The following is a 27,815-nucleotide window of genomic DNA, read 5'->3' on the forward strand; positions in this document are numbered from 1 at the left end:
GGCTCTGTCTCGGGCATTGACCGATTCGCTAGTTCCTTTCACTCTCAGTGAAGAACAGAATGCGGACGATGTCTCTGCGCTTTTGACCGCATTGGCCAAGGTCAATGAGGAACAATTGCGTCTTTCCTCCCTGCAGTACACCCAAGCGGTACTCTGCAGGAGGGATCTCTTCCTCTCGCAGTCCCAATTCACGGAGCTGGCTACTAGGGAGACCTTGAGAGTCTCCCCGGTCTCAGAGGAGTCTCTCTTCTGTCCGCTGGCACTGGATGCCAGACAGAAGGAGATTCAGTCAAACAAGGACAGTCAGTTCCTTGACTACACTCTGAAGGGGGTGAAACAGTCTCAGCCTTCTAAACAGAAGCAGGCTCAGACATCGTCTAACCCCAAGCCAGCTCAGAAGCGGCAGGCTTCGCCGGCCGCTCGTGGTGGGAAGAAGAGGACGGCATCGGGGAGGGGGCGTGGCGGCTCTGGAAGTAAGCCACACCCCCAATGAAGCGCTCCCGATCTCACCTCCCTCCCGCCCTCCACCTTGGTGATGGCGGGAGGCCCCTCCCGGGCACTTTCTCGTTGGATGTCGGTAGTAGACAGCCAATGGATTGTGGGAGTGGTGAGTTCGGGCTTCCGTCTACTCTGGCGGGAGGAAAAGGCGCCTCTTACCCGAGTGCCTCCGCGGTTCAAGCCCCCCTTCTCGCAGGAAGCGCGTTCCGTCTTGCAGTCGGAAATTGCCTCCCTGGAGCAGAAGGGCGCGGTGGAGAGAGTTCGGGTCCACAGCTCCCTGGGATTTTACGGGCGTCTGGTCGCTGTTCCCAAAGCATCAGGAGGATGGCGTCCCGTGTTGGATTTATCTCTCCTCAATACTTTCTTGAGGGAGATAAAATTCAAGATGGAGACGCCAGCCTCTGTCCGAGACTCTCTCCGCCCAGGAGACTGGGTGACCTCGATCGATCTCACGGACGCATACTTTCACATTCTTATGCATCCGACCGACCAGAAATGGCTTCATTTCCGGTGGGGAGATCAGATCTACCAGTTTCGCGCACTCCCTTTCGGGCTGTCTCTCGCACTGTGGATTTTTACCATGGTGGTGAGACAGGTCTGTGCACTGGTGAGGTCCCAGGGTATCCGTCTGCGGGCTTATCTGGACGACTGGCTCATCATGAACCAGTCCCAGAGCGCCTGTTCGCAGGATACCCTGACGGTTCTTCGAGAATCCAACTGGTTGGGGTTCTCGATCAACCGGGTAAAGTCGGAGCTGACCCCGTCACAGACATTCACTTATCTGGGGATGTCTTTCGACACGGTCGCTTGGACTGTCCAGCCTTCTCAGAGAAGGGTGGACAAGCTCCAAGCTCAGATTCGCTCCACTTTACCTCTCCTGATGGCTTCCATCCGCTCGCTCGCCTCCATCTTGGGGCAGATGGAGTCTATGGCTCTTCTGGTTTCACTGGGCCGGGTCCACAAATGTCCGCTTCAGTTCGCGCTGAAGCCGTTTGTGGACTCTCCTCTGGTGGACTGGGACGCCCTCATCCCTTTGCAGGGATGGTTCCAGTCTGCGACCCTTCCGTGGTTGCACACGGAGTGGGTCTGCAGAGGTGTTCCGATCGTCGTGCCCCTCCCCGACCTGGACCTCTTTACAGATGCGTCCAGGGAGGGTTGGGGGGCACATACAGATCTTCAGACTCCTCCCTTTCCGTTACTCAGCCGAGTAATCCGGAAAGCGGAGATGGAGGAGCCGGCCCTTCTTCTTCTGGTCGCTCCTCTGTGGCCGTCGCAGGTCTGGTTTCCAGATCTTCTTCGGCTTGCCCAAGGGCCCCCCATTCCTCTCGCACTCGTGCGAGGGGAACTAGTGCAGCCCCGAACAGGCATTCCACACGAGGAGCCCAGTCTTCTGAAGCTTCACGTGTGGAAGTTGTTCGGGACTCGCTGAAGCGCTCTGGGGCGTCGTCTTTGACTCTGGACTTGGTGGCTCGCTCGCATAGAGCGTCCACCTCTTCAGTTTATGCTTCCCACTGGAAGGCATGGACTGCCTGGTGTTCAGCTAGAGGGGTGAGTTCGGTGGCTCCGCGCTCTATTCAGGTCGCTAACCACCTCTCTTTCATGTCTTCACAGGGCGCCTCAGTCTCCTCGTTGAGGGTCCGGCGCTCCGCTATCTCGGCGACTCTTCAGCAGATTGGTCGTTCTGTTCGAGTCGGGGGCGTTATAGCTGCAGTCATTAAAGGGGCTGCTCTTAAGGAAGCTAAAGCTCGTTTGCCCGCTCCCAAGTGGGACTTGTTTTTAATCCTGGAATTCCTTCGTTCTGCGGATTTTGAGCCTTTAAGCGAGGCCAGTCTGTTCAATGTCACTCGCAAAGCGCTGTTTCTCCTTTTGTTGGCTACGGCCCGACGGGGTAGCGAGGTCCACGCCCTGTCGGGTCAGCCTGGAGATATCTCCTTTGAGCCGGACGGTTCCGCATCTTTGCGTTTCCGGCCTGATTTCCTGGCCAAGAATCAGTCTCCGGGGCAGGCCTCTCCGCTGGTTAGAGTTAAGGCTCTGACCAGCGCGTTGGCCCCGGGTGACCCCGATTCGGTCAATTGCCCTGTGAGGGCACTTCGTCTGTACTTAGCCCGGACTCAGCCGATTCGGTCTAGTTCTCAGAAGTTGTTGTTTATCTCTCTCCTTACTAGGCGCGAGAAAGATTTGTCGAAGGTAACGTTGGCCCGGTGGGTGTCCTCGCTCATCAAGCAGGCTTATGAGTGGAGGCGCACAAAGAGGGGGGGGGTTATGCCCTCCTTGCCACTTGACTCGGCCCGAGCCCATGAGACGAGGGCGTGGGCATCCTCTCTGGCAGTTCTGCGCTCCAGACGTCTAGAGGAGGTGCTGACAACTGCGTATTGGCGTTCCGAAGATGTTTTCATAAACTTTTATCTTCGGGACGTCACAGCTCTTCGACAGGATGGCTCCAGAGGCCTTCCAGCGCTCATAGCAGCAGGCCAGTTCCTGTCCAGAACTTGATGGTGAGTTTTGATTCATTTCTAGCCCACCGCCTTGTTGATGTTATCTGCTAATGTGATTCGGAGTAAGAATATGATATTAAATGGAAAATTTCCTAAATAAATTATCATTTAATTAATATACTTACCCGAATCACATACTGTATTCCCTCCCACCTGCCCCGCTTATGGTTTTAAGATTTTTTAAAGCCGTATGATAATAGGCACGTGTTCCTAGAGGAAGTGACGTGGCATACACCCGTATGGGAGGTAACTCCCGGTGTACTGGCCCATTACCAAAGCTACTTTCACTTTCGTTTTGGTGATGGGGTTGCTTCCCTTTAAATTCTTTAGCCGGGTAAGCGTTTTTCAGTGATAAGCATCTCAGGTGACTCAATGCTAATGTGATTCGGGTAAGTATATTAATTAAATGATAATTTATTTAGGAAATTTTCCATTTTCAAACTGACCAAGGACAAAAACAGGCTTGTGAACCGAATGGTGAGGGGGGAGGGTACCTCGAAATGTGTGGGTGATGATTTCACATCACCAGTCCATTGCTGCAGTCTTAGTATAATTTATGTAGTAGCTCCACCGACCACTATCCCCTCCCCCCTCCCGTTCGTTCCCCCTTTCAACCCCCTACCACCTTGAAATAAACTGCAGAAGACCATTTGCATATCCTGGATTATTCCATTTGTGTTGCCAGGGGCGACCCAAGATCCGAGTCCCGTTGTTTCCCATGTCCACTTAGAACAAACCGAGTTTAGATTTCCCCTTCCTGTTTTGAAAGTAAACTCTGCCATCCTGTGAGGCACTGTCAGGGACAGAAATAATAGTTAGCGAGACCATGTAGACGAAGTCAACGGTGATGATCTGCGTAGTGTATACGCATACTTTGAGACAAGGTCTGTTATGCCACCCAGCGAGAGCCTCTAACACAATCAGTGTTGTCGACAGATGCAGGCGGGAAAATCTCAGTGTTTCACATTTCAACATCCGACGGTGATAGTAACTTAGTAAGGGCTAGGCTGCGGTCTGTAAGCTGTATTGCACTGACATCTCTTTCTGTCTGTGGAAATAAATGGCGAAATTTGATTTAACACTTCCCAGGAGAACGCAATACGGAGACTATTTACTGAGAATCAGTGGCCATTTGAAACTCGAAGGTGTGTAATAAAAGATTCGACTTGTGTACCAAGAGGTGCTGGGCCATCATCGTGTGACCTCGAGACAGAGGCTGTCTCTCGTGTGTGTAGTACCGTTAGGGTGCAGACGTGGTTATCTAATCCTGGAGGCGATGGTGAAAGCGGAGACACGGGTCCTAGTGCAGTGCTCTCCTCCTTTTGTTGGTGCAGCCCTTGTGTGACAAATCATCGCCAGGTGGCTAGTCACGGGCCAATTGCCACACCGTAGGAATTCCGGCGTTAGAAAAGTACTCTACAAGAAGTATTGGTCCATGCTAGACCGACGCGGTGCTTGGAATTGTGCATTGTTCTTGGCGAAAAAGACGTCTTGCTTACATCAAGACAATCCAACACGGGTAAACATTAACCGAGAAATGATGCCCGACTGTGTGCTCAAACTAGTGAGAGAGCTTTATCCCAACCCCACAGGAATACCCTATCAAGACCACAAATGGTGGTAAAGGTTAGTTGCATTTTTTTCTTCATATCCGATGTAACAAATACACATGCACCTGAGACAACATGCTCTGGAACCAAATTGCCGCATGCCACGTGTTTTGCTATTTTTGGAACGCATGGTGTAAATCTGTGACGTCGGAGAGTGTTGACTCCGCCCTTTTCTTTGAACAAGATCCCCATTGAAATGTTTGTTTACAAATATCTTCTTTATTATGGAGAATTAACCTTATCTAAGCGCATAGGGCGGTAAATGTGTGAAAACCAGCTGTGCGAACAAAAAATCTGACACCGTAACTCATGCTTAACCGAGATATTAAAGAAAATGTAGGAACAGTATTTGTCCGTTGCCTGCAAGAGGTTTGAAATGATTTGCCATCGCAGAAGGTCAGGCTCCTTATATACTCCTGCCGGGCCTTTAAAATCAAAGTGTTTCCCTTCACAGATATCCCCTTGGGGTTGTCAGATGAGGGTAGTCTCCCATGCCAACAGAAGCTACCATTCAGAGAGTGGTTTGCTTCTTAGTTGGATACCATGGGTTGACAACTCTCGCCATCAGTACCACCTGACCACTGATGAGACACAATAGTGTCGAAACACGTGTCTGGTCTAGGACTAGATTACCTTGTGATAGGTCCCCCACAAAAGGACTTTGCTCTGTAAATCTCGGTCCCCCTTGAGGAGGGTCTGATGCTCCCAATAGGCTGTCTGTGAAGGGATACTTATTTCTCTCTCTTTCTCTGCTAAGAGATTTTAACAAATCTCGGAAGAAAGTCTCTGCTGACTTTCAATTGTTTCTTTCACAATCTCTGTTTTTTTTATATAGATAGATATATATATATATCAGGCGATAGATACCATGGATGGACGGAGCTGTAACTTATACATATCAATAGAACATAGTACATCATATGAAGACGTAATAACTTCTTCCAGGAAATCAATATGACACTTTTTTAATCTCTATCAGCCTTAACAACAAAACTACGGACAACACACACACACACGCGCGCGCGCGCCAGCTCGCATACACATCGCGTACGCAAACCACTAACTCTCGTTTGCTCTCTCTCTCTCTCCCTCCCTCTCTTTCTCTCTCTCTCTCTCCCTCCCTCTCTTTCTCTCTCTCTCCCTCTCTCTCCCTCTCTCTTTCCCTCTTTCTCTTTCCCTCTTTCTCTTTCTCTCTCTCTCTCTCTCGCTCGCTCGCTCGCTCGCTCTTCCCCCTCTCAGGAATGAATGTATCGGGTCAAGGCAGGGACTAGAATCTGAACAATTCTTTCTTTCTTTATTTGGTGTTTAACGTCGTTTTCAACCGTAATCTGAACAATGACCAAAGGCAATCCTCAAGAATAAAGTCGCCCTAGAAAGTCAATAGGTGACTCTAAACGTGAGGGCAGCATTCAGATTACTCCTCTGATTCATACCGTTGCCCAAAAGAGTACCAAGGTTAGCCTGCCGCAGACCTGTTTTCACTACACATTGAGCGTAGTAAACTACGATTTTGGTCCCCAAACTACGCAACTACGCATGCTTGTCTTATACTACGCAAACGTTTCGTTTTGACTACACATTTTGACATTTTGAATACGCAAAAACGCGAGCGAGTTCCGATCCATAATTTGTACTAACCGGTTGTGTACTGCGTGCAAAACATGCCCGGCGCCCGCGAGAGTAGCGTAGTCAGTTGGTCTTGCTGCTGTTATTACAACTATCGCGGGCGTTTCAGCACATACTTTTCTGAACGCGGTCACTTCGTAGCTTATTCTTTCTGGAGGGAAAAAAATGGCTACAGCGACGAACACGGATTCAGAAGACTTTGGCGATCAACCGCCACGGAGCAAAAAAAAGAAGCTTGGTCAAACTCCCAGCCAGGCTTTTCTGCCAAAGTACTATGAGGAGCATCCATGCCTAGTTTCGTTGAGAAAAGGGAAGCATTTTGCCCACTGCACTGTGTGCAACACGGATTTTTCAGTGAAGCACAGTGGGCTTTACGACCGTGTAACCGCCACAAGAAAAGCACTTTCCATCAGGAATTCGAGAAATCCCGACCAAAGCAGAGGAAATTGGACTGTTTTGTGAAGAAACCCGTGCCAGGGAAAGAAGACCAAGACAAGCTCACTTTTGAGGATCGGTAACCAGAGCAGAGGCAATGATCTGCAATATTATTACCGACGCAAACCTGTTCTGTTTATATGCAAATTTGATGTTCTCAGATTGTCACAGGTCTTGAATAGGGGGTCCCACAGTATAATGAACTGCACACCCCTCAACATAGCTTTTTTTTAACAAATGTTCCAAACTACTTAATAAATTTTTTCTTAACAAATAAACTTAATGCTTGGCTTGTATTTTTGTGGGGGCTTTGTTTGTATTTGTATGAGGAGTATTGTTCACATTGTAATAGTTTTGTTTGGAGTGTTGAGTGTTTGTTTTAGTACGGTATAATTAACTGTTCTGTTTTGCGGTTTGGGTTGATCGAATTGAAATACTACACATTCACCTGCCAAACTACACATTTGCCTTATTTTCACACCTAAAACTACACATGGTACATTTCAGGGGTAGGCAGGTCTGCTGCCGGAAAATTTCTCTTCTAAGCAGACTTCCCTCATGCAGCACAGACTATATATATATAAACAACATTGTCATAATAAGTGATTTTTTTGTTGTTTTGTTTACATACATGTGTTTTTAAATTATGTGAAAACATTGGGGCTGCATGTATTTTGCAGGAAAATCCAGTGAAGGGTCGCAAAGGGGACGTACTGACGGCCGCTCACATGGCCGCTGAAGCAGCTTTGCGACTCGTCAAACCTGGTAATGAGGTGAGTCTAGCATTGCATATAGCAAGAGTTAGGGGTTCTTCTACCTTTTTCACAGAAGCTGCCTTTTCAGAGGCTACCAAAGCCATTTTTCAGATGATTAACTCATGTTCACAGAGTATGTACACACCATTTTCTTCTCCGCCTGGTTTTCCTCCTTTTTCACTTTTTCTTAATGTCTTCTCTGATAATATAAAGTGTTGACTTGCTTTGCAGCTTCTATTAGCAATGACACATGAAATTTTGAAATTAATGGTTGAATGACAAGAAACACACCATTTTAAAGAGATCAAAATTCTGAGCACATAGCAATTTGTTTTATTTAAATCGGTGCAGTAGTTCTCGAGATATGGTCATTTTAGTTGAGAAATTTTGGGCATCATTTGAGGACAAAGCTAGTAGCTAACTACATGATTGCTGTGGCAATGACATGAAATTTTGAAATTAATGGTTGAATGACAAGAAACACACCATTTTAAAGAGATTAACATTCTGAGCACATAGCAATTTGTTTTATTTAAATTGGTGCAGTAGTTCTCGAGATATGGTCATTTTAGTTCGAAATCACTTTGCTTTGAGCGAGCCGAGATCGCAACCTCTTCAGGCTTTTGATCGGCCGAGTTTCGCATTTTTCGGGTCCAGTTTTGCGCAGCATAATTGTTGGGAATAAGTCATTTCTCGCTCGATTCTTTTGATTTTTGGCTTAAATGAAACAGAAGTTAATGTTTTATAAACTGCATTTTAACCGTGTATGCCGATGGAAGTTTTCAGACCAAATTTTAGTGAAACTCACACGAGTAATATTCACCGACATGCTGACGGAGATGTAGCTTCCGGTGGTTCGCGGTTTTTTGTATGGGAAAGATGTAAGGCTTTCTCTGATTGGTTGCAAAATATCACAGCCCTCCAATGAAAATTACGGTATTCCAAGCAGTTTGAAATAGTGACGCGAAAATGGCCGCGAGAGGCAGTGAAGACGAACACGCACTTTCATGGTTGCCACTCTTCCGGCCAGGTGCCGGAAATTCCGGGTTTTTGAATTTTGTTGCGGAAAAAAAAATCAGAAAAAAAATTTGTGGTTCGTTTCGCTCGGTTGAATTTTGACCAGAGATTCCAATCCGAGTTTTGAAGCTCTTTTGGCGGGAGGAGAGAATCCGGGCATTTCTAAAGCCGCCATTTTTCTAGGTGTATGCGATTTGTCGATGCAAGAAAGTTTGTTGTGAAAACCGTTGCAAATTTCGCTTCAACATGCCGTACATCAGTGAAGATGACGATCCATCTAAGCTTGAGAAACTGGAGGCGGGTATAAAAAACAAGTGGAAGTGGGAATGGCTAGCAGAGAAGAATGACACAAACACAGAGCATCGAACTTGGCTGAAGAAGATTGATGTGACTGGTACAGGGTTCTGCATCATTTGCTCCAAACCTATCAAATAGGCCTAGTGTTGTACCCAAAAAAAGGACACAAGCAACTCTCGAGTTTTTGTTTTCTTGATCAATGATGAGTGACATCCGGGATCCCAGAACTGAAAACTTGTTGATACATTTTTTGATACATTTTTCCTGGACTTCTGAAGTTCTGCATTGTTCAAGATCTACACTTTTTCTGTCAGTGTCATTTTGGAGGACTATCTGTATCACCAACTACATATGGCTTAGTTTTTGGACTTGAAATCTGTTCTGTCTACCAACTTCATAACTGTGTTTCAGTTTATTATTCTTGGAATTAACATGTCATGGTGTGTGGTGACAAGGTTAGGTTGTTAAAGTTCACATTGGATTCATGCAACAAGTTTTTGTTTCTCGAGCTGAGAGTGAGGTAGACCCAACATCCCAGAACTGAAAACTTTTTGATTGGAAACAATTTCCTTGGACTTCAGGTATGACTTTTTCTTTAGTGTAAACTGAACTGTTCATGAGGCATTTGTCTGTTGATTAATTAAGTCTTGGTTGTGCTGTTATCAATTGCTTTGAAGGAGGATATAATTGTTGCTGTTTTGTGTAAATAATTTGCAGGGGAGGCCAAATAATGGCTCTCAGATCGTAACATTTTTCAACGTACAGGGGGCGTTGCCCCCCGTACCCCCCAGCAGTTTTATTTGATACATAATGTGACTCACAAACATCAATTTTTCACTTAAAGTGAAAAAAAAGTGCCTTTTCACTGTGTCCTCAGTTGGCACTGGGCGATGTGGCAATACTACTTCTATTCTCCTAGTTTGAGTTCAGACCTGTCTTGTGGCAAATGCAGTGCAATTAACATACTTTTTATTTTTTTATTTTTACCTGGATTCTATATTGTGCCCTGCTTTGGGTGAACCATTTTGTTTGCTCAAGTCAGTTTGCATTGACACCTTCAGAGAGCTTCACGTTTGAGCTGTTTGAAATAAAGTGCAGCTTCGTGTTTTGAGTTGTTTGAAATAAACTGCAAGCCCATGTTGCATACTGAAGACATTGGGCTGCAGTGAACCCAACCACCCCAGTCATTGTCTGGTTTAGCATAGAAAACGGAATGTATAGATTACTTGTTGTGATTTTCAGAACTACCAGGTGACAGATGGCATTCAGAAGGTGGCAGAGGCCTACAACTGTAAACCTGTTGAGGGTAAGTTCCAAGTCTTCGCTCTTTTGTCTACTTTTGTGTGTGCTCTCTCTCTTTCCATTATTTTTTGACAATGTTGCATCAGTTTGTAATGCCTCTAGTATACTGTCTATATATATGTTGGGTTACTCACAGTGTGAAGTTGTAATGAGCATTTTAACATTCGTATTGAAATCTGCTTTCAAAGACAACTGAGCTTTATGCTCTGTGAAACGTGTGAATACCACCTGATGGTCAATCCGGCTTGATGTCTGTAAACAAACGTCCTGACATTCTCCTCCTTACCTGACAGTCGCTAGTCTCACTCAGGCTTGCACATCAATGATGTTCAAGAGACACTTCTCTGTGTGACGTTGATGAAGACACTTCTCTGAATTTGATGTTAATGGATACTTTTCTGTGTGATGTTGATGCCTGTGTGAAATGTTAATTGGGCGCCTTGTGTTTCAGGCATGCTGTCCCACCAACTGCTGAAGAACGTAATAGATGGAGAGAAAGCTTTTATACAAAACCCCTCTGAGGCTCAGAGGTAAACACTTCAGAATTCATGTTCTGATGGATCTGTGACATTTTTCTTCGTTCAAGGTCTTATGTGCTATATTTGTTGCTTTACTGAACTTCTGGTGCAAAAATATCAACTCTGTTAAGTTACTTCTCGTTATGAAGTTTCAAATTCAGCTATAGAGATTCGTAAAAATAGTTTGTGGAAATACATTGTAGTAACTTCTATTTTGTTTAAATACTTAAGATATGTTGCAATGATTTATTCTGTCGGAATAGCCATGAACGTTTTGGCAGTCTTTATGTCACCTTTCACCCGCTGTGAAAATGTTCAGTAGTTTTGCCATAACATACGGTAAAGTTTTCAGTGACTTTAGTAGTGCTGAAAAATATTGTCACGCTTGGTCGTTACCTTGACAAAGAGATTCCGGCTGGCATATTATCTCTTTCATTTGTTCACATCAGTTGTGTCCGATTTTAACACTTTGTACTCCACCAATGTTGACCAAGGTTGTTGTTTTTTTTAGCCAAGACCAGGTGTGCTGCAGCAGGTCACTCAGAATTGTTGTAACTGTGTAGAAACTGTGTATCAACACACTGGAATGCAGGCGTTAGATCGACGTTACAGGAAGCGACTGAAGCTAACAGTCTGAGCAGAATGCGGATGAGAGCCGATTCAATGTGACTGTGTGTACGGATATATCCGTACCTGGTCAGATAGCCATATGAGTGTGTATGGATATATCCGTACCTGGGAGACAATGAGTTAATAAGTGATTGTTTTTTGTGTTGTCAGGAAGGAGCACGAGAAATGCGAGTTTGAGGTGCATGAAGTCTACGCCATTGACATTCTGGTCAGCACAGGAGAGGGGAAGGTGAGTTATGCTGATTGCACATCCACTTCTCTCTTGTTTAGTCAATCATTGTGGCCTCTCCATTGAACAAAATGGTGTGCTGGCCTGGCTTGCAGTGTTGACAATTGAAAGGAAAATAATAAAAAAGTAGAAGTGCAATGCCTTTGGTACAGTCGATCAACCAGCCAAGGCATTGCATACCCAAAGTGAAGAGCACATGCACGCACACACAAACACACACTGGATCACACACACACACACTTGAACACACGCACAAAGGCATAAACACACATTCTTACATACACACAATCACAGGCTGCGCCTGGTGGGTTAAGGGTGGAGATTTTTTCGATCTCCTTGGTCAACTTATGTGCAAACCTGCAAGTGCCTTATCCCCCTTCGTGTGTACTCGAAAGCATAAGACTAAATGCGCACAACGGCATATGTCTGCCTTAACTCTTACCAGTTCGGGGGTTTTAGGGCATATTTTACGGTGCTGTTGGTGCCTACTTGCCGAGTGGCTATCTGGGGTCATATTCTAAATGAAATATAGAAAGTTATATATCAAATGAAAGGAAAATGAATAAGCTTTTCATATTTGCAAAGAGAATTGTGCTATCTTTAAAGGTAAAAAAGGTTATGGGGGTGACAACATGATTTTTGTTGAAATTTGTACGCCCATTTTTTGGAACACTGACGAACACAAAGAAGACATTTTTTTTGTGTTCAGTTTATTTTAGATATGCTGCTAACTAGTCTGTTTTGGCATTCATTTTACGTAACATAGCAAAGTTTTATTGAGTTTTGCTGATAAACAAAAAAGTTATTGTCACCTCAATACCCCCACCCAAATTTCAAAGTTGGACGTTTCATGACATACGCATGCCTAAGGGCCCCCCCCCCCCCCCCCAAAAAAAATAGTCTGTTTACGGTATCCCGACCGACCCGATTTTTTTCGCGCGACCCTAGACTTTTTTTGGCATTTGGGAAAGAGAAAAAAAGTCTTTGTTTTTGGGCAAAATAACTTACAAAAATGTTTTTTTGGAGGGGGGGGGGGGGGGGGGGGGAGTCTTTGTTTTTGGGCAAAATAACTTCAAAATATGTTTTTTTTGGGGGGGGGGGGGGGGGAGTCCCGACCTACCGACCCTATTTTTGGGGCCTATGTTACCGTTAACAGACTATTTTTTGGGGGGGCCTAATAATGCATTCCTATAACTAACTTAAAACAAAAACCCAGCTTGTTTCTGTCATAAAGTGTGTCTAACATATGAGTTTATCCACTGGCCGACCCATCCAATGTAATATAACCAATTTTTTTCGATAATTAGATAATTGGTCAGTGGAAAACTACAGGGAGCGGGGCATCGTAAGCTTGCTTACGATGGGTAAGGGAGCGAACTGGTAAGAGTTAATGGCGGGATAAAAATGGTCATACACCTAAAAACCCACTCCTGCAAAAACATGAGTGAATGAGGGAGAAGTAGTACTGTATTTTTATTATAACTAAAGCGTGTTCCCTCAGGTTAGTGTGAAATACGATGAATGACGTGCAGGGCAGAGAGCTGGACACGCGGACCACAGTCTACAAAAAGAAAGACATCATCTATCAGCTCAAAATGAAGGCATCAAGGCGTAAGTCCACACTTTCATTTGCCACATTTTGGTTTTTGGTTTTCTTAGTTATTGCAGCCATAGTTAAAAGTAGTAAAAGAAGAGATGCAGCTTCCATAAAATGGTTGCCAAATAAACACAATTACACTGATAATAACTTTTCTCGATTTTGGTGGTGTAAACATCTGTGGTAAATCTTGATAACAACTTTGTGAGATTTACTGTTATTTCAAGTGGTTGTCGATCCAAAGTTCTCACTGTGGTTCTTTTTTTCTAGTGTTAAATTTGTGACTTGATTTGTGTATTTCAAAGAACTCTCTTTCTGTTTCAGAATTTTTGAGCGAAACAGACAAGAAATTTGGTCTGATGCCATTCACACTCAGGTAAGCAAACCATTCTCTGTGATACAAGTCACATTTCAGTAAGTTGAGCACAGGAGAAAGATTTTTTTCCCCGTAGTTTGCTTAGGAAAGTTTTTGTAAAGGTGTGGTTGTAAAGGATGCAGCTTGTTTCAGAGGAGCTTGGAACAACTAGAAGAAATTCAGATGAAAAATGTAGAAAATATCAGAGCATTATTTTGAAAGAATATGCAAAGCAAGCCAGAAGAGCAACTGTGTAACGCATGCATGTACATACTCATGCACACTTGGTAAATTAAGGCTTCAAGCATGAGTCTTTCTCCTTTTAGAGGATTTCTTCCTTTTTGGCTCACGTAAGTGTAGCCTATGCGATCATAACTTTGTCTGTCTGTGCGTTTGTGCGTGTGTGTGTGTGTGTGTTTGTGCGTGCGTGTGTGTGTATGTCTGTGGTAGAAACTCTAACATTTGAAGACGTCACATTACATTGACGTCACATTATGACGTAAGAGGGTTAGACGTCACGCGAAGGAAGTACTGAAAGTCTCGGTCATTATTATTTTGAGCGCGCCGAGACTAGTTGGCATTCGTGTCCTGTAAGTAGGCTACATGCAGACAGACAGATCTAGATCTAGTGTCTCGCTTTCTTGCACAGTTTCACCTATGCTCTTTCTGTGTGTGTGTGTGTGTGTGTGTGTGTGTATGTGTGACGGAGTGATTGAGTTTGTGTTACTGTTTGTCGATTTCTTACGTGAGCCTTGATGGCTTCGCCTCTTGTTACATTTAGTCAAGTTTTGACTAAATGTTTTAACATAGAGGGGGAATCGAGACGAGGTGTCTGTCTGTGTGTGTGTGTGTGTAGAGCGATTCAGACTAAACTACTGGACCGATCTTTATGAAAATTGACATGAGAGTTCCTGGGAATGATATCCCTGGACGTTGTTTTTTTTTTCCGATAAATGTCTTTGATGACGTCATATCCGGCTTTTTGTAAAAGTTGAGGCGGCACTGTCACACCCTCATTCTTCAATCAAATTGATTGAAATTTTGGCCAAGCAATCTTCGACGAAGGCCGGACTTTGGTATTGCATTTCAGCTTGGAGGCTTAAATATTAATTAATGACTTTGGTCATTAAAAATCTGAAAATTGTAATTAAAATTTTTTTTTACAAAACGATCCAAAATTACGTTCATCTTATTCTTCATCATTTTCTTATTCCAAAAACATATAAATATGTCATATTCGGTTTAAAATCAAGCTCTGAAAATTAAAAATTATGATAAAAATAAAATGTCCGAAATCAAGTTAAAAACAATTTCATCTTATTCCTTGTCGGTTCCTGATTCTAAAAACATATAGATATGATATGTTTGGATTAAAAACACGCTCAGAAAGTTAAAACGGAGAGAGGTACAGAAAAGCGTGCTATCCCGCTCAGCGTGACCATTACCGCACTATTCTGGCTTGTTGATTTCACTGCCTTTGCCACGAGCGGTGGACTGACGAAACTACGAGTATGCGGTCTTGGTGAAAAAATGCAGTGCGTTCAGTTTTATTCTGTGAGTTCCACAGCTTGACTAAATGTATTAATTTCGCCTTGCGCGACTTGTTAATTCCTTCTGGTATCAGGGTTCGTACAGGTCATGGAAAACCTGGAAAGTCATGGAATTTGATTTTTAATTTTCCAGGCCTGGAAAGTCATGGAATTTCAATTCAAGTCATGGAAAGTCATGGAATTTAACAAAAATAAGAAAGAAAAAAAATTAACCTTTAGCACGCCAGCGGCGATTTTCGTTGCCCAGCCATCCCCTCCCCCTTTGCCAGCCAGTAGCGATTTGCGTCGCCAGCACAAGGCTTGTTCGTATGACCAACTTCTCGTTCGTATTTGCATACGAGAATAACGGTATTTTTAACGGCACTTGAGCCAAAGCGAGGCTCACTTCCTTCCGTTATCTCGTCATGTTGTCTGCGCTGCATTTGAGTCGGTTTCGTCGAAGTTTTCTGCTTATGTTTTTGCATCGATAAAGTACTTTAGCGCTTCGACAAGCAAGATGGAGGATGATGAGTTTGAAACTTTCTTTCGAGTTTGTTGACAACAAAAAGTATGCGAAATTGTAACGAATTACCGAGGAAGATCTTCGCAATGAACTGTGTATCGCGGTGAAAAAAATGACAGTTCGTCAAGTCACAGTGACGGTTACGAAACGGAATTTACGAAAGTGCAGATGGATACAAACGGTGGCTGGTCCAGTTTAGTGAAATGACAGGACCAGCAAACATTACCGATAATCTGACTGCGTAGCAAATGTTTGACTTGCTTGTCGAAGAGACACTGCGTAGAAACTGACTCAGATTCAGTGCAAAGCAAGCCAGTGTCAAAACTGGCAGTGACAAGACGTAAAAAGTTTGCGTGTTCGGAAATGGCGACTTGTGGATCTAGTCATGGAAAATGTTATTGAGGCTCATGGAAAGTCATGGAAAAGTCATGGAATTTTGTTTCTAAAAACCAGTGGGGACCCTGTGGTATGAAAAGTTGGACGTGTTTAATTTGATGTTAAACACCATGATCATGTATGAATGATTACCTGCCAGGGATGAAAAATCGATGAAAATCTTTTTTCTCATTGTAGCCGTGTGGCGATTTCATGTGCTGTTGTCCCTCTCTTTTACTCCCTGTCTATTATCTTCCCCTGACCCAAGTTGTGTCTCCCGCTAGGATTATTGTGTGTTGTAGCAAATTGTAGGTGTGTATGGAGGCTGGTTTCTTATTGGTTGATTGTTTGAACGGGTGCGCGCGTGAGTCAGAATAATAGCATGGGCTAGAAGAGTACCCGGTGTGATTTCGAAGTGTGAAGATGTGTCAGTGTGCGTATCTTGGATTGTGATGTTTTAGTTGTAGTTGAACGATGTTTGTGTTTCTGTAATAATCAATGCAAGTAGTGTAGTTTGGGCCATTATAACTGTATTTTGGCGAAGGAGTGATTCGAGGATTGTTTAGAGAGACTTTGTGTGTGTGTTCAGTTGAACAAACGTTTTAGAGCTGGGTTTAGTGACTTTCGACCGGGATCGTAATTCAAGTTCCGACGAGTTGTGTGCGGCTGTATATTGAGGAAGGAACTACACTGCTTTCTGGTGTCTGCTTTCTGGTGTACGTTAATTAAAAGTCACGTTATCGCAGCCTCTGTCTTGGCATCTCATTTATGCTTCCTGGCCTATTTCCCCCCTTCCACTCAACCCTATCACATCATGTTGAAACTATGCATACCTTTTTCCTCTTTTCTGACCATTTTTCATTCTTATCTCTAAAAACCAGTTTGGTGATGAAGAATGATGCTGTTTGACAGGTTGTTTGATGACGAGAAGAAAGCCAAGATGGGTGTGGTGGAGTGCGTCAAACACGAACTGATGCAGCCTTTCGGGGTTCTATACGAGCGGGAAGGTAAGTTCATTTTGACGTCAACAGTCACAGGCCCGGTTTTCTCTATTTAACTAATTGTCTCCCTGGTATTGATGTATCCGTATATATAAAAGTATATGGCTCTATCTGACCAGGTACGGATATATCCGCTCAGACTGTTAGCTTCAGTCGCTTCCTGTAACGTCGATCTAACGCCTGCATTCAAGAGTGTTGATAAACAGTTTCTACACAGTTACTATTATTCCGAGTGACCTGCTGCAGCACAGCTGGTCTCGGCTAAAAAAAAACCACTTGGTCAACAATAGCTGGGGTAGAAAGTGTTAAATGTTGTTGTTTGTGTTGTGGTGGTTTTTTTTTCAAAAAGATGAAACCGTCTGTCTTTTAGGATTTTTAGCAGTGTTTTGTTCTTTAACCCTTTGCCTCCCGCATTCTGAGAGCCTGTTGCTTATCTATTTCCCAGTGCAAGGGGAGTAACTCCGTACAAGGCACCCGGTTACCAACTTTAAAAAATCATATAAAAATAACTACTGTTCACATTTTAATGTAGTTTGGATCTAAAAATTGCTGAAAGATTTAACTTCTTTAAAATGAAACACCAGGAGAGTTTTACCTTAATCCACAGCTTGAAAAAAAATGATAAAGTTGACTGATGCAAAAAATCCACGTTTTCAGAATATATTCTAGTCCCCTTCTCTTGCTTTTTTAGGCACAAAAATGTTCCAAGTGGCAAAATTGTAAATTATACACAACTGCTAGTCAGTCAGCAACATCATTTAATAAAAATAACAGTTATTATAATGGTGCTAGGTGTTTTTTCATGACCAGTTTGTATTACGTTACACAATGCTCATTTCGAAAGTATCAGTGATATGACATTCTGTTATCAGAGTTAATAAAAACTATACAAAACTTTGCGTTGTTGGCTTGCTAATTTTGTCAGTCACTAAAATTAACAGAAGATGCACATAAGAGACAAAGTAGTTAGTGGATGGACTGACCCAGGTGCTGGTGGAACTCTGCGAAACATTCTCCTTTGCACAAGTGAAGATCGCAGATGACACACCCAAAGACAGTTTCGGGGACCGACAGGTGTCACACCAACATCGAACTTTTTTGGCTGGACAGGAGTAGTTCTATCACTCCACCTTGTTGTCAGTTCATTACGATTCTGTTTTGACAGCCGTTTTTTTTTTCGACGAGGATTTGGAGCAGCAAGAGGTAAAATTATATCACTGTCACCACTATCACCATGGTTATCACTATCACGATCACTGTCACTCGATTCAAATTCCCTCAGAAGCTGTTCATCGTTCACAACAACATCTAGGTCAATGTCACTTTCGTCCTTCTTGTTAATTTCGTCCAAAGAAAACCCCTCAAAACCACCTTCATCACTATCACTCTCGCCCATGATGGCACGCCAGAAGTCGCCATTGCTAAGATTCTCCATTTTGGCCACACAAAAAATTGACAAACTTTAAAAAATCACAAAAATCGAACCACTTTTAGTTTTGCCATGCAGTTTTCACAGGAAAACACCTTACTTCCTCCGGAAACGGAAGTGCGTATTAGCGGTATTGAATGATGGGATAGGTCAAAGCGAAACCGAAAGTAAGCGACCTAGTGTTTAGCGGCCGCTATTGGGCGTTACGGGAACTATAAAAGGCTCATTTTGCGGGCGCTAGCGGGCGCTGCGGGAGGCATTGGGTTAAAACATCCAGTTCTTTTAAAAAAAATATTTAAATCCTCTGTCAGCATAAGGTTTGGGAACTTAAAAAAATAACTCCTTTTTTATTTTTTATGCATAATTACCATGGTATTAAATTTGAGGGAAAACCGTTATTTCTTTAAGTGCAAGAAACTGAAACTGATTCTTTGCATTTTCAGGAGAGTTTGTGGCTCAGTTCAAGGCCACAGTAATACTGATGCCGAACGGTCCCCTGAAGATCACGGGCCTGCCCTATGAACCTGAACTCTACCAGACAGACCTGAAGGTGGAGGATGAAGAAGTGAAGGTGAGATAGCCTGTGTTAGTGGAAGGTGTTTTCCTTCTCACCAATCACACGCAAGGTCTCTCAGAATCTGGAACTTCTATGAAGGTGAAAGGTTTGTTCCAGTATCTTTATAGGGTATTATCAGAAGTTCATTAATTAGAAGGTACCTGCAGTCAACGTGGGGTGATACATTGGGCTTTTCCCAAAAGCCTATGTTACTTAAATTAGAATTTGAAATTCTGTGAAATCGTTCGCTGGAGTACTTGAAAATGATGCAACGCTTTGATTAATTCGATCCTCCATACACCACTCAAAAACTATGGGACGAAGACTAAGAAAAACATACAATAAGTAATAGTACAGCAAGAAACAAAAAGTTGAAAGATAAAGAAAAATTGTTGGTGGAAAAAGGTTTTCCATGCTAGGAGATTAAAACCAGTGACCCATCCTGTATCGAATTGACGGTCAGGTGCTCTACCATCTAAGCTAACCGGGCTCACTGTTTCACAAGTAAAAGGAAAAATGTGACTGAGTGTTACACGCAAGTTCTCAAGCATGCCGGATCAGTTATCGACTCGTCAGTTTCCGAGTCAAAACATTTGTGTTTCCATGCTGTTCGCTCTGTCGATCTCACTGTTCGAGATAAGTTAAATTGATAACTGCCCCTTTTCTCATGGTTACTTTGTATCGGCTTGGAAAGCAAAATCAAGTGGCGTTAATATCAAGTTTGACCGAGATTATCTTGACACTCCAGCACTGAAATGCATTGACCAATCGCCTACGGTCACCGACGTCATTTTACTAAAGGATTTCCCGACTCAGAATTCCAAACGGTTATGGAGATTTTAAAGATTTATGTTTATACGATGACGCCCTATGGTCGGTTTATTAATAAAGGGAAGCAAGAGGTTAAAAATGGGCGTCTACAGAGACGATGAAGGGTGATAGTCATATAACTGTGGTAGTATAATTGTGATGCGCTCTGACGAAGGGTACACAAAGTCGCTGCAGCGAACCGGCTCTAAGGCGAGCAGCGCAGGTTGACCTAATTTTTGGCTATTTTGGGATATCTCCATTTTTAGCATCTATAGACCCATTTCTATAATATACATAAGTATTATAGTCAGATTCGATCATTTTATTGATACAAAATGACATTAAAGGCTGTAATTATGTCCAATTATAAGCTAAAGTTCCCGAATTTTGACGCTACGTGACCGCACACTCCCTCAAACAAAGCCCTGCATGGCGCATACCGATGGAAAGTTCAGCGTTGGCTCTGTGACGTCATTTCATTCATAGAAACCTTCCGCGGGAAGCGTGGAGGTGTAAGCCTTCCAAATATGGTAAACAGAAGCTGACATTTAAACCAATCAGAGCAAGCTACGCATTTTCCCCTTGGATACCTGAAAAGACGCCTCTTACGATTGGCTGAAACGCACCAGGGGAAGTTACTCTTCCATGCTCTGTGTCGATGTGTGGACGAAAAACATGGCTGAACGAAAGCAAAAACGTCTTGCTTCACTTCTAAATCAAAGCAATGCCGCAAATTTGTCTGGTGAAGATCAAATCGAGCTTCAGAGTCTCATCGAAGAGTACTTCATTGAAGATCCAGCCAAAGATGAAAGTGACTCTGATGAGGAAACGGACTGCAACGCCGGCGATTTTGACACCGAGTCGGAGAAAGAAAGCGACGCTGAAGACGATGCAGCACCACTAATTCACGAGGAGGTAGTGACAGTTACCGGAGAAGCTCACAGTTCTTGTGAAGAATTCCACAACCTTGCTGGGAATTTTGCGTTTCCAACTGTTGAAGCAGTTGAACAATTTGCATGCAAGTGCAAACAAATCAAAGTTGCGGCTGAATGTGATGTGTGCCCAGAGGAGAGAAGGGGGTGCATTGCCCAGTTCACTCATCAGGAGGTGGTGGATTTTCAACTGAATCTCTATGGTATGACAAAAAGGTGAGATCAATGTCTTACATATTTTTATTTGGTCATGGCATGAATTACCAGTGTGCATGTTCTTTTTTCTCTTGATATTAAATTTCTTTTTTAATGAATAGAGTGGCAGAATTAATGATAATCCAGTGCATTATGCTGATGATGTATATTTTTTGTTTGATTAATATTTTGTATGCAAGTCACTACTAATATTTACACATCACCTCACGATGGTTGTAAAATGCTGCTATTCACTGCAATGAAAAGAGTATGTATTTGGAAAGCAAAATGTGATTCTAATTTGTGATTTTGTGAGCATTTATTATAATGATGTTAAACTGTGTACCATTTTGATAGTTTTATCTTTGTTTTCAGATGAAGTGGACATGATTGTCATGGGGGTTTTTAGTGCCAACATGGCACAGGGCCCCTACACTGAAAGCAGCAAGAAGGGAGCTCAGAAGAAGGAACGCGAGAAGACGAGGGTCACCTACACAATCCTGAATCGACTTGTCTGCAAAACTACATTCATGTTTCTTACTGGGTGAGTTATGTTCTGGTAGTGTTATATTTAGTTCAGTTGCTGCCCTACACATACACCACTGGGTGTACTGGTTAATGATGATGATGATATTTAGTTCAAGGGCGCCTGGTCGTAAGAGCCCCTATATTGTTTGTGAAGAACGGTGTTATAATATTGAATGTTTTGTCCTGTTTGTCCCTTCAGAGTGTATGTGTGCTTGTTTAAAAAAAATTGTGCAATGTTTTGCAGTGTTGGAGACAAGAGGTTGAGAAACCTAATGGCCCATTTCAAGGAGCAAGGTGGTCCCTGTCCTCGGCAAAGTAAACGAGGGGGCAGAAAAAACAACACGAAATCGCTGACCCATGACGACACCAACAGAGTCTTTAGATTCATTCAAAACTACGCGGAAGACCACGCTGTGTCACTCCCTGGTCGTGTTCCTGGCTTCAACAGAGACGACATCCTTTTACTGCCATCTTCCACCACGAAAGGACGAGTTCATGAGCTTTTCCAAGCAGCTTGCCAAGAACAAGGTAGCTATATTGTTGTATTTTATCTCATAATTATGTGTGTGTGTGTGTGTGTGAGAGAGAGAGAGGTGTGCACAGCTACACCAGTAAAATTGGACACATTTTTTTCATTCTCAGCAACAACAGAAGCTTATAGTTATAAACTTTCATTGGTGTTCTATTTACTTTTTTAGAGGGGAATTTTAATAGCACAAAATCATCATGCTGGGGGGTAATACCCCCCCCCCCCCCCCCCCCCCCCCCCTCTCTCTCTCTCTCTGCCTGTCTGTCTGACTATTTTCTGTTGTTTCTATGCATGTATCTTTCTCTGATAACTGTTTATTTTCTTTGCACAGGTCATCGTTCTGTTTGCGTGTCGACCTTCCGGAAACTGTGGGCAGCTCTCCTTCCCTTTGTTGTGGTTTCCAAGCCGATGACCGACCTCTGTTTCGTCTGCCAGAAAAACAACTACCGAATTTTTCGGGCAGCTAACATAACAGACGAAGAAAAGCAGGAACTTCTTCGGACGCAAATGGAGCACTTGGAGAAGGTCGATGAGGAAAGATTACTTTATCGCAGGCAGACTGCAGTCAGTAAGGAAGTGGTTGCTGAACAAAGAGTGACAAGTCTGGGCCCCAATCAGCCGTGCAGCAGGGACATCACCATGCACTACTCATTTGACTTTGCCCAACAGGTGCATATTCCTCACAGTCCCTACCAGCCAGGCCCTATCTACTTCATGACTCCCAGAAAAGTAGGCATATTTGGTGTAAACTGTGAAGGCCTCCCACAGCAAATCAATTATTTGATCGATGAAGGGGCTTCAACAACTAAGGGGTCAAACGCTGTCATCTCCTACCTTCATCATTTCTTCGGAAACTATGGCCTTGGGGAGTCGCATGCTGACCTGCACTGTGATAATTGTGCTGGCCAGAATAAGAATAAGTTTGTGCTCTGGTACTTCGCTTGGCGAGTAATGACGGGCCAGCATCAAACAGTCACCATCAATTTCATGCCTCCTGGCCACACCAAATTCTCACCTGACTGGTGTTTTGGCCTCCTCAAAAAATGTTTCAGGAAGTCGGAGGTTCACTGCCTTGACGATTTGTGTGATGCAGTTCGACGGAGCACTTCGGTGAAGAAAGTGAATGTTCCTCAGCTGGTTACCACCGAAAACGGACAAATTCATGTCACGTCATACAACTGGCAGGCCTTCCTCTCTCCGTTCTTCCGACCGCTTCCAGGAATGAAGAAGGTTGGCCATTTCCGATTCTCGTCAGAAGTGCCAGGCAGTGTTTTCTTCCGAGAATCTCTTGGTGATGATGAAACGGAGTTCAGGATGTTGACGGATGTCCGCGCTGTGAGAACTCTCAGGGATGCTCTTCCTCCTGTCATCCCACCACCTGGTTTGTCCAGGGAAAGGAAACTGTATTTGTTTCAGAACATCAGGGCTTTTGTCACTCCAGACAAACAAGATGTGTTGTGTCCTCACCCCGATGTTTGAAGAAAGAACACAAAAAACACAAACAAACAAACAATTGAATACAAAGGTGTGAATTATTATTTCAGTGTAAACAATTATAATGCTAATAATAATTATTATTCTCTGGACTTAAAAGTGAAAATTGTGGATTTGAAAACTGTGGATTTGAGACACTGCCTGTCCGGCTTAGACATGTTGTGCTTTGGTGTGGTGATTTATCGCCGCAATCTGGATTATTTATATTCCACAATGGATATATCCTTCTGCTTCAAATGATTTTCCTCAACATAAGCCTGCAGCTGCATCTCCATGCTTTCCAGGCAAGTGAATTTGAATGTTCAAATGTTGGTGAACATGTTGCATGGAATCCATGTTTTGCTCGTTTGTTTGTTTGGTTTAAAACAAACATTTTTAAATCATTAATAATTATTGTTCAATTTGTTGTTATTATTATTATTAATCATGCCATACTAGATCATAATCATATTTTATGATTGTTTTCAACAACAGTTTAGTACATGAAACCATTAGAGTTGTTTCCATGATTGTTTTTTTAAGTCATTTCTGTCGCGATTTTTTGGTTTGAACGCCAAAACATGGTACTTTTTAAAGGCTGTTGTAACAAAAATGTAGGTATCCAGCATAGTAGTTTGCACTTAAATTTATTTAGAGATATATGGCCAACATAACTGCCAAGTTTCATTGACTTTGGAGAAGTTTAAACCCCTGTTGCTAAGGAGTTTTTGTGCATACCCAGTTGTTTGTCTTTAAACGGCGATTTCTCAAAATGGCGGTTCATACATATGTCAACTTTAAAACAGTTTTACTCAACTTAGAATTAAGCTACAGAAATAAACCTTACACCACCAGAAAGCTTATTTCTTGTAGTTTCTTGTGGTACCAAGCACTACATTTAGCCAAAATTTCACTTTGTGTACCTTTTGTGGGAGTGCATCACAATTATATAACTGATTGTCTACAGAGACGATGAAGGGTGATAGTCATATAACTGTGGTAGTATATATAACTGATTGTCTACAGAGACGATGAAGGGTGATAGTCATATACCTGTGGTAGTATATATAACTGATTGTCAACAGAGACGATGAAGGGTGATAGTCATATACCTGTGGTAGTATATATAACTGATTGTCTACAGAGACGATGAAGGGTGATAGTCATATACCTGTGGTAGTATATATAACTGATTGCAAACGTCACAAGTGGGTGCTCATGCTGCAGTATTGTAGAACAAAGAACAGTGAAGTCAAGCACAAATGTGACTTGTTGTTGCATTGTCTTTAGCTGAAGAAGTTGATGTACACTTTTGTCTGACTTGTAGCTGCAAGTACTATTACATGTATTTGCACAGGTGATACGATATTAGTATGTGTTTTCATATTTCCAAATCCAACCGTGTCACATCCACTGTTAAATTCATTCCACATGGAATGATTTGTTCAGACCCGGCAGAACACTTTTTCCTTCCTTGGATATTTAATGGGTGTGTTCTGAAACGTGACAATGTTCAGGCATGGGAATTGTCCGCCGAACGGCGGATTTCCGCCGAAATTTTTGTTCCGCCGAAAAAGCAAAAGTGTCCGCCGAAACAATAAAGGGGGGAGGCACACAAAAAAAGCACCGGTTACTTTTGCCTTAGCGCAAAAGCCCGCGAAAACTTTGTTCACGCACTGCTACCGCCCGCCTCAGTTACTTGAACTTTGAGTGAAACAGCTCGCTGTTGATTCGCGGGCACGCGACAGCATTGAACGCAGTGTACCAGTGAAAATGTCGATCGCGCGTGTTGTAAAACGTGGTCAAAGATTCGATGACACTGGATGCGCGAACAAATGGAAATGGGAGTGGGTGTCGGCTGTTGTGGAAGTGAATAGAGACAAACAGCGCGTCGGCACCCGATTTACAAAAATTGGTGTCCGTGGTTCAGCATGGTGCATCGTCTGCAACACCTACTAACTGTTACTGACCATCTCCGCAGGAAGAAGCACATTGAAACGTGCTCTTCTCTGAAGGACAATCAACGTGGGTTTTTTTCTGCTCAAGTAAGGCACAGTGCTCCTGAATTGTTTGATTTTCTTTCGATTTTATACGGCAGAAGAAGAACAGATTTTGGCTCAAGTCAAGCGAAGAACACCGCTCTAGATCTGAACTTTGCGCATCTGTTTCAGTTTTTCTCCATTCGAATGTCACTGTGCTGATCGTATTCGTAATCTTCGAACTATATTTACCAAATTTAAGCAAGGGTTGGAGCTGGGCTGGTACCCAAACCGCTAACCCACAAATCGAAGAAAAATCTATGCGTTGAGCCTTATTTTCTTCTTTTTTTTATACTTTTTTTTAAAAACTCATTGTTAGAGAGATCATGGGAAAGTAACTTAAGTTGGCAATTCTTATTGGTGAGCCTTTGTAACTTTTATGTTTGAAAGTAAACCAGATTGTGTTACAAGTTACATTTTCCTGTTTGTCTCAACAGATCAATTTTTTAACAAATTTCAACCATATAATACATGTATATATTATTTTTTTTCTTCAAAAAATCAAAAATTGGTACTAAAAACTCTGATTCTAAAAACAGAATTTAATGGCAAACTTGGAGCTCAGATGACACCAGATTGCACCATCTGGGTTCTTTGGAGAAAATTTTTTTCGGGGGAGCATGCCCCCGGACCCCCCTAGTAAGGCTAGGCGCTTTGCGCCGTCGACTTAAAAATGTTCAGCCTTTTTATGTCAACAGATACTCTAGTTCCACATAAAAGCCTGGGCAGATGTGCATCAGTGAACATGGTAGTGTGAGCTTGAAGCTTGGTTCCTGTGTTGCAGTGATTGATTGATTGATAGATTTTTAATTCCCATGCCTGAATATTGCGTCATTTTCAAACCATTTTTCACAGGGGGGAAAGAGGAAGATAACATGTTTCTGATGTAGATTGGTGTGCGCATGGACACAGAAATGACATTTTTCGCACGAACGGTCAGGCATTTTCACCAATTTTACTCATACTTGCATCAGACTTGTTTCAAAGAAAATGTAGCTGAAATCAATGTACAAAGGTAGTTCAGCGAAACAACTTTTAACAGTACTTTTCATCTCATGTAAGCAATGGTGTTCATCACCACAGATCTGTTCAGATGTTTTACAAGGGCTGAAGCACATGACAAAAAATTCACAGCTTCCTGTGGACATTTTTTGTAGAATTATTTTGGCATGCGACACAAATGTCCATCTGCAAAACTGATTCACCACCAAAAACATTCCCACTGCACAGAATGAACCCAGGCAATTGATTATTGTGGGGCGGGGATATAGCTCAGTTGATAGCGCGCTGGATTTGTATTCAGTTGGCCGCTGTCAGCGTGAGTTCGATCCCAGGTTCCGCGGAAATTTATTTCACAGAGTCAACTTTGTGTGCAGACTCTCTTCGGTGTCCGAACCTCCCCCCGTGTACACTACATTGGGTGTGCACGTTAAAGATCCCACGATTGACAAAAGGGTCTTTCCTTGCAAAATTGCTTAGGCACAGTTAATAATTGTCTACCTATACCCGTGTGACTTGGAATAATAGGCCGTGAAAGGTAAATATGCGCCGAAATGGCTGCAATCTACTGGCCGTATAAAATTTCATCTCACACGGCATCACTGCAGAGCGCCTAGAACTGTACCCACGGAATATGCGCGATATAAGACTCATTGATTGATTGATTGATTATTGGTATGTCAACACATAAAAGCCTGGGCAGATGTGCGTCAGTGAACATGGTAGTGTGAGCTTGAAGCTTGGTTCCTGTGTTGCAGTGATTGATTGATTGATAGATTTGACTGTGATATGGTTCTTGTGCAGTGTTGCAGTGATTGATTGATTGATAGATTTGACTGTGATATGGTTCTTGTGCAGTGTTGCAGTGATTGATTGATTGATAGATTTGACTGTGATATGGTTCCTGTGCAGTGTTGCAGTGATTGATTGATTGATAGATTTGACTGTGATATGGTTCCTGTGCTGTGTTGCAGTGATTGATTGATTGATAGATTTGACTGTGATATGGTTTCTGTGTTGCAGTGATTGATTGATTGATAGATTTGACTGTGATTTATTTATTTATTTACGAGGATTTATATCGCGCACGTATCTCACCACACAAGGCGACTCAAGGCGCATGTTACCTATTAATGCCGTGTGAGATGGAATTTTTTACACAATATATCACGCACTAGAGGAATACCCGGCTTCGCCGGGGTGAATCGCGAGACAGAGACAGACAGCGTGGCGGTTCATCACAATCACCTCTGCAGGCGAAGTCCTGTCAAACGGGATTGAGAATTTTAGAGCTTATTTCTTAGCCCTATAATTATTACCTGTTGTGGCTTCTCAAATGCCTGAACATACAGACAGACAAAAGCCGCTAGACCCCATCACAAACAGAACTCTACAATCCACAGGTTTTTGCCCACACACACACACACACACACACACACACAGAGAAGCCGTATATATATATATGTATATCTATATCTATAAATATATAGAGATAGGTGAGAGTGTATTTTTCGCGTGGCTATAAATTGATTC

At 42.9% G+C, this 27,815-nt stretch overlaps 2 protein-coding genes across 2 annotated transcripts in view; both read left to right on the forward strand.

The window, feature by feature from the left end:
• Positions 1 to 27,815, forward strand: part of LOC138947645 (proliferation-associated protein 2G4-like) — a 55,523-nt gene that overhangs the window by 23,745 nt on the left and 3,963 nt on the right. Inside the window, exons 5-12 of the mRNA XM_070319153.1 lie at positions 7,345 to 7,437; positions 9,976 to 10,039; positions 10,487 to 10,565; positions 11,334 to 11,412; positions 12,945 to 13,023; positions 13,334 to 13,385; positions 16,704 to 16,798; positions 18,665 to 18,792. Coding sequence (XP_070175254.1) covers positions 7,345 to 7,437; positions 9,976 to 10,039; positions 10,487 to 10,565; positions 11,334 to 11,412; positions 12,945 to 13,023; positions 13,334 to 13,385; positions 16,704 to 16,798; positions 18,665 to 18,792 — 669 coding nt within the window. The remainder of the gene's footprint in view (positions 1 to 7,344; positions 7,438 to 9,975; positions 10,040 to 10,486; positions 10,566 to 11,333; positions 11,413 to 12,944; positions 13,024 to 13,333; positions 13,386 to 16,703; positions 16,799 to 18,664; positions 18,793 to 27,815) is intronic.
• LOC138946767 (uncharacterized) lies at positions 20,263 to 23,534 on the forward strand. Its single transcript, XM_070318171.1, has 4 exons — positions 20,263 to 20,722; positions 21,090 to 21,258; positions 21,487 to 21,770; positions 22,103 to 23,534. Exons 1-4 carry the CDS (start codon positions 20,263 to 20,265, stop codon positions 23,248 to 23,250), a joined length of 2,061 nt encoding a protein of 686 aa, XP_070174272.1. The 3' UTR covers positions 23,251 to 23,534.

The sequence above is a fragment of the Littorina saxatilis genome, linkage group LG14, assembly GCF_037325665.1.
Source record: "Littorina saxatilis isolate snail1 linkage group LG14, US_GU_Lsax_2.0, whole genome shotgun sequence".
In the NCBI taxonomy this organism is placed as follows: domain Eukaryota; kingdom Metazoa; phylum Mollusca; class Gastropoda; order Littorinimorpha; family Littorinidae; genus Littorina; species Littorina saxatilis.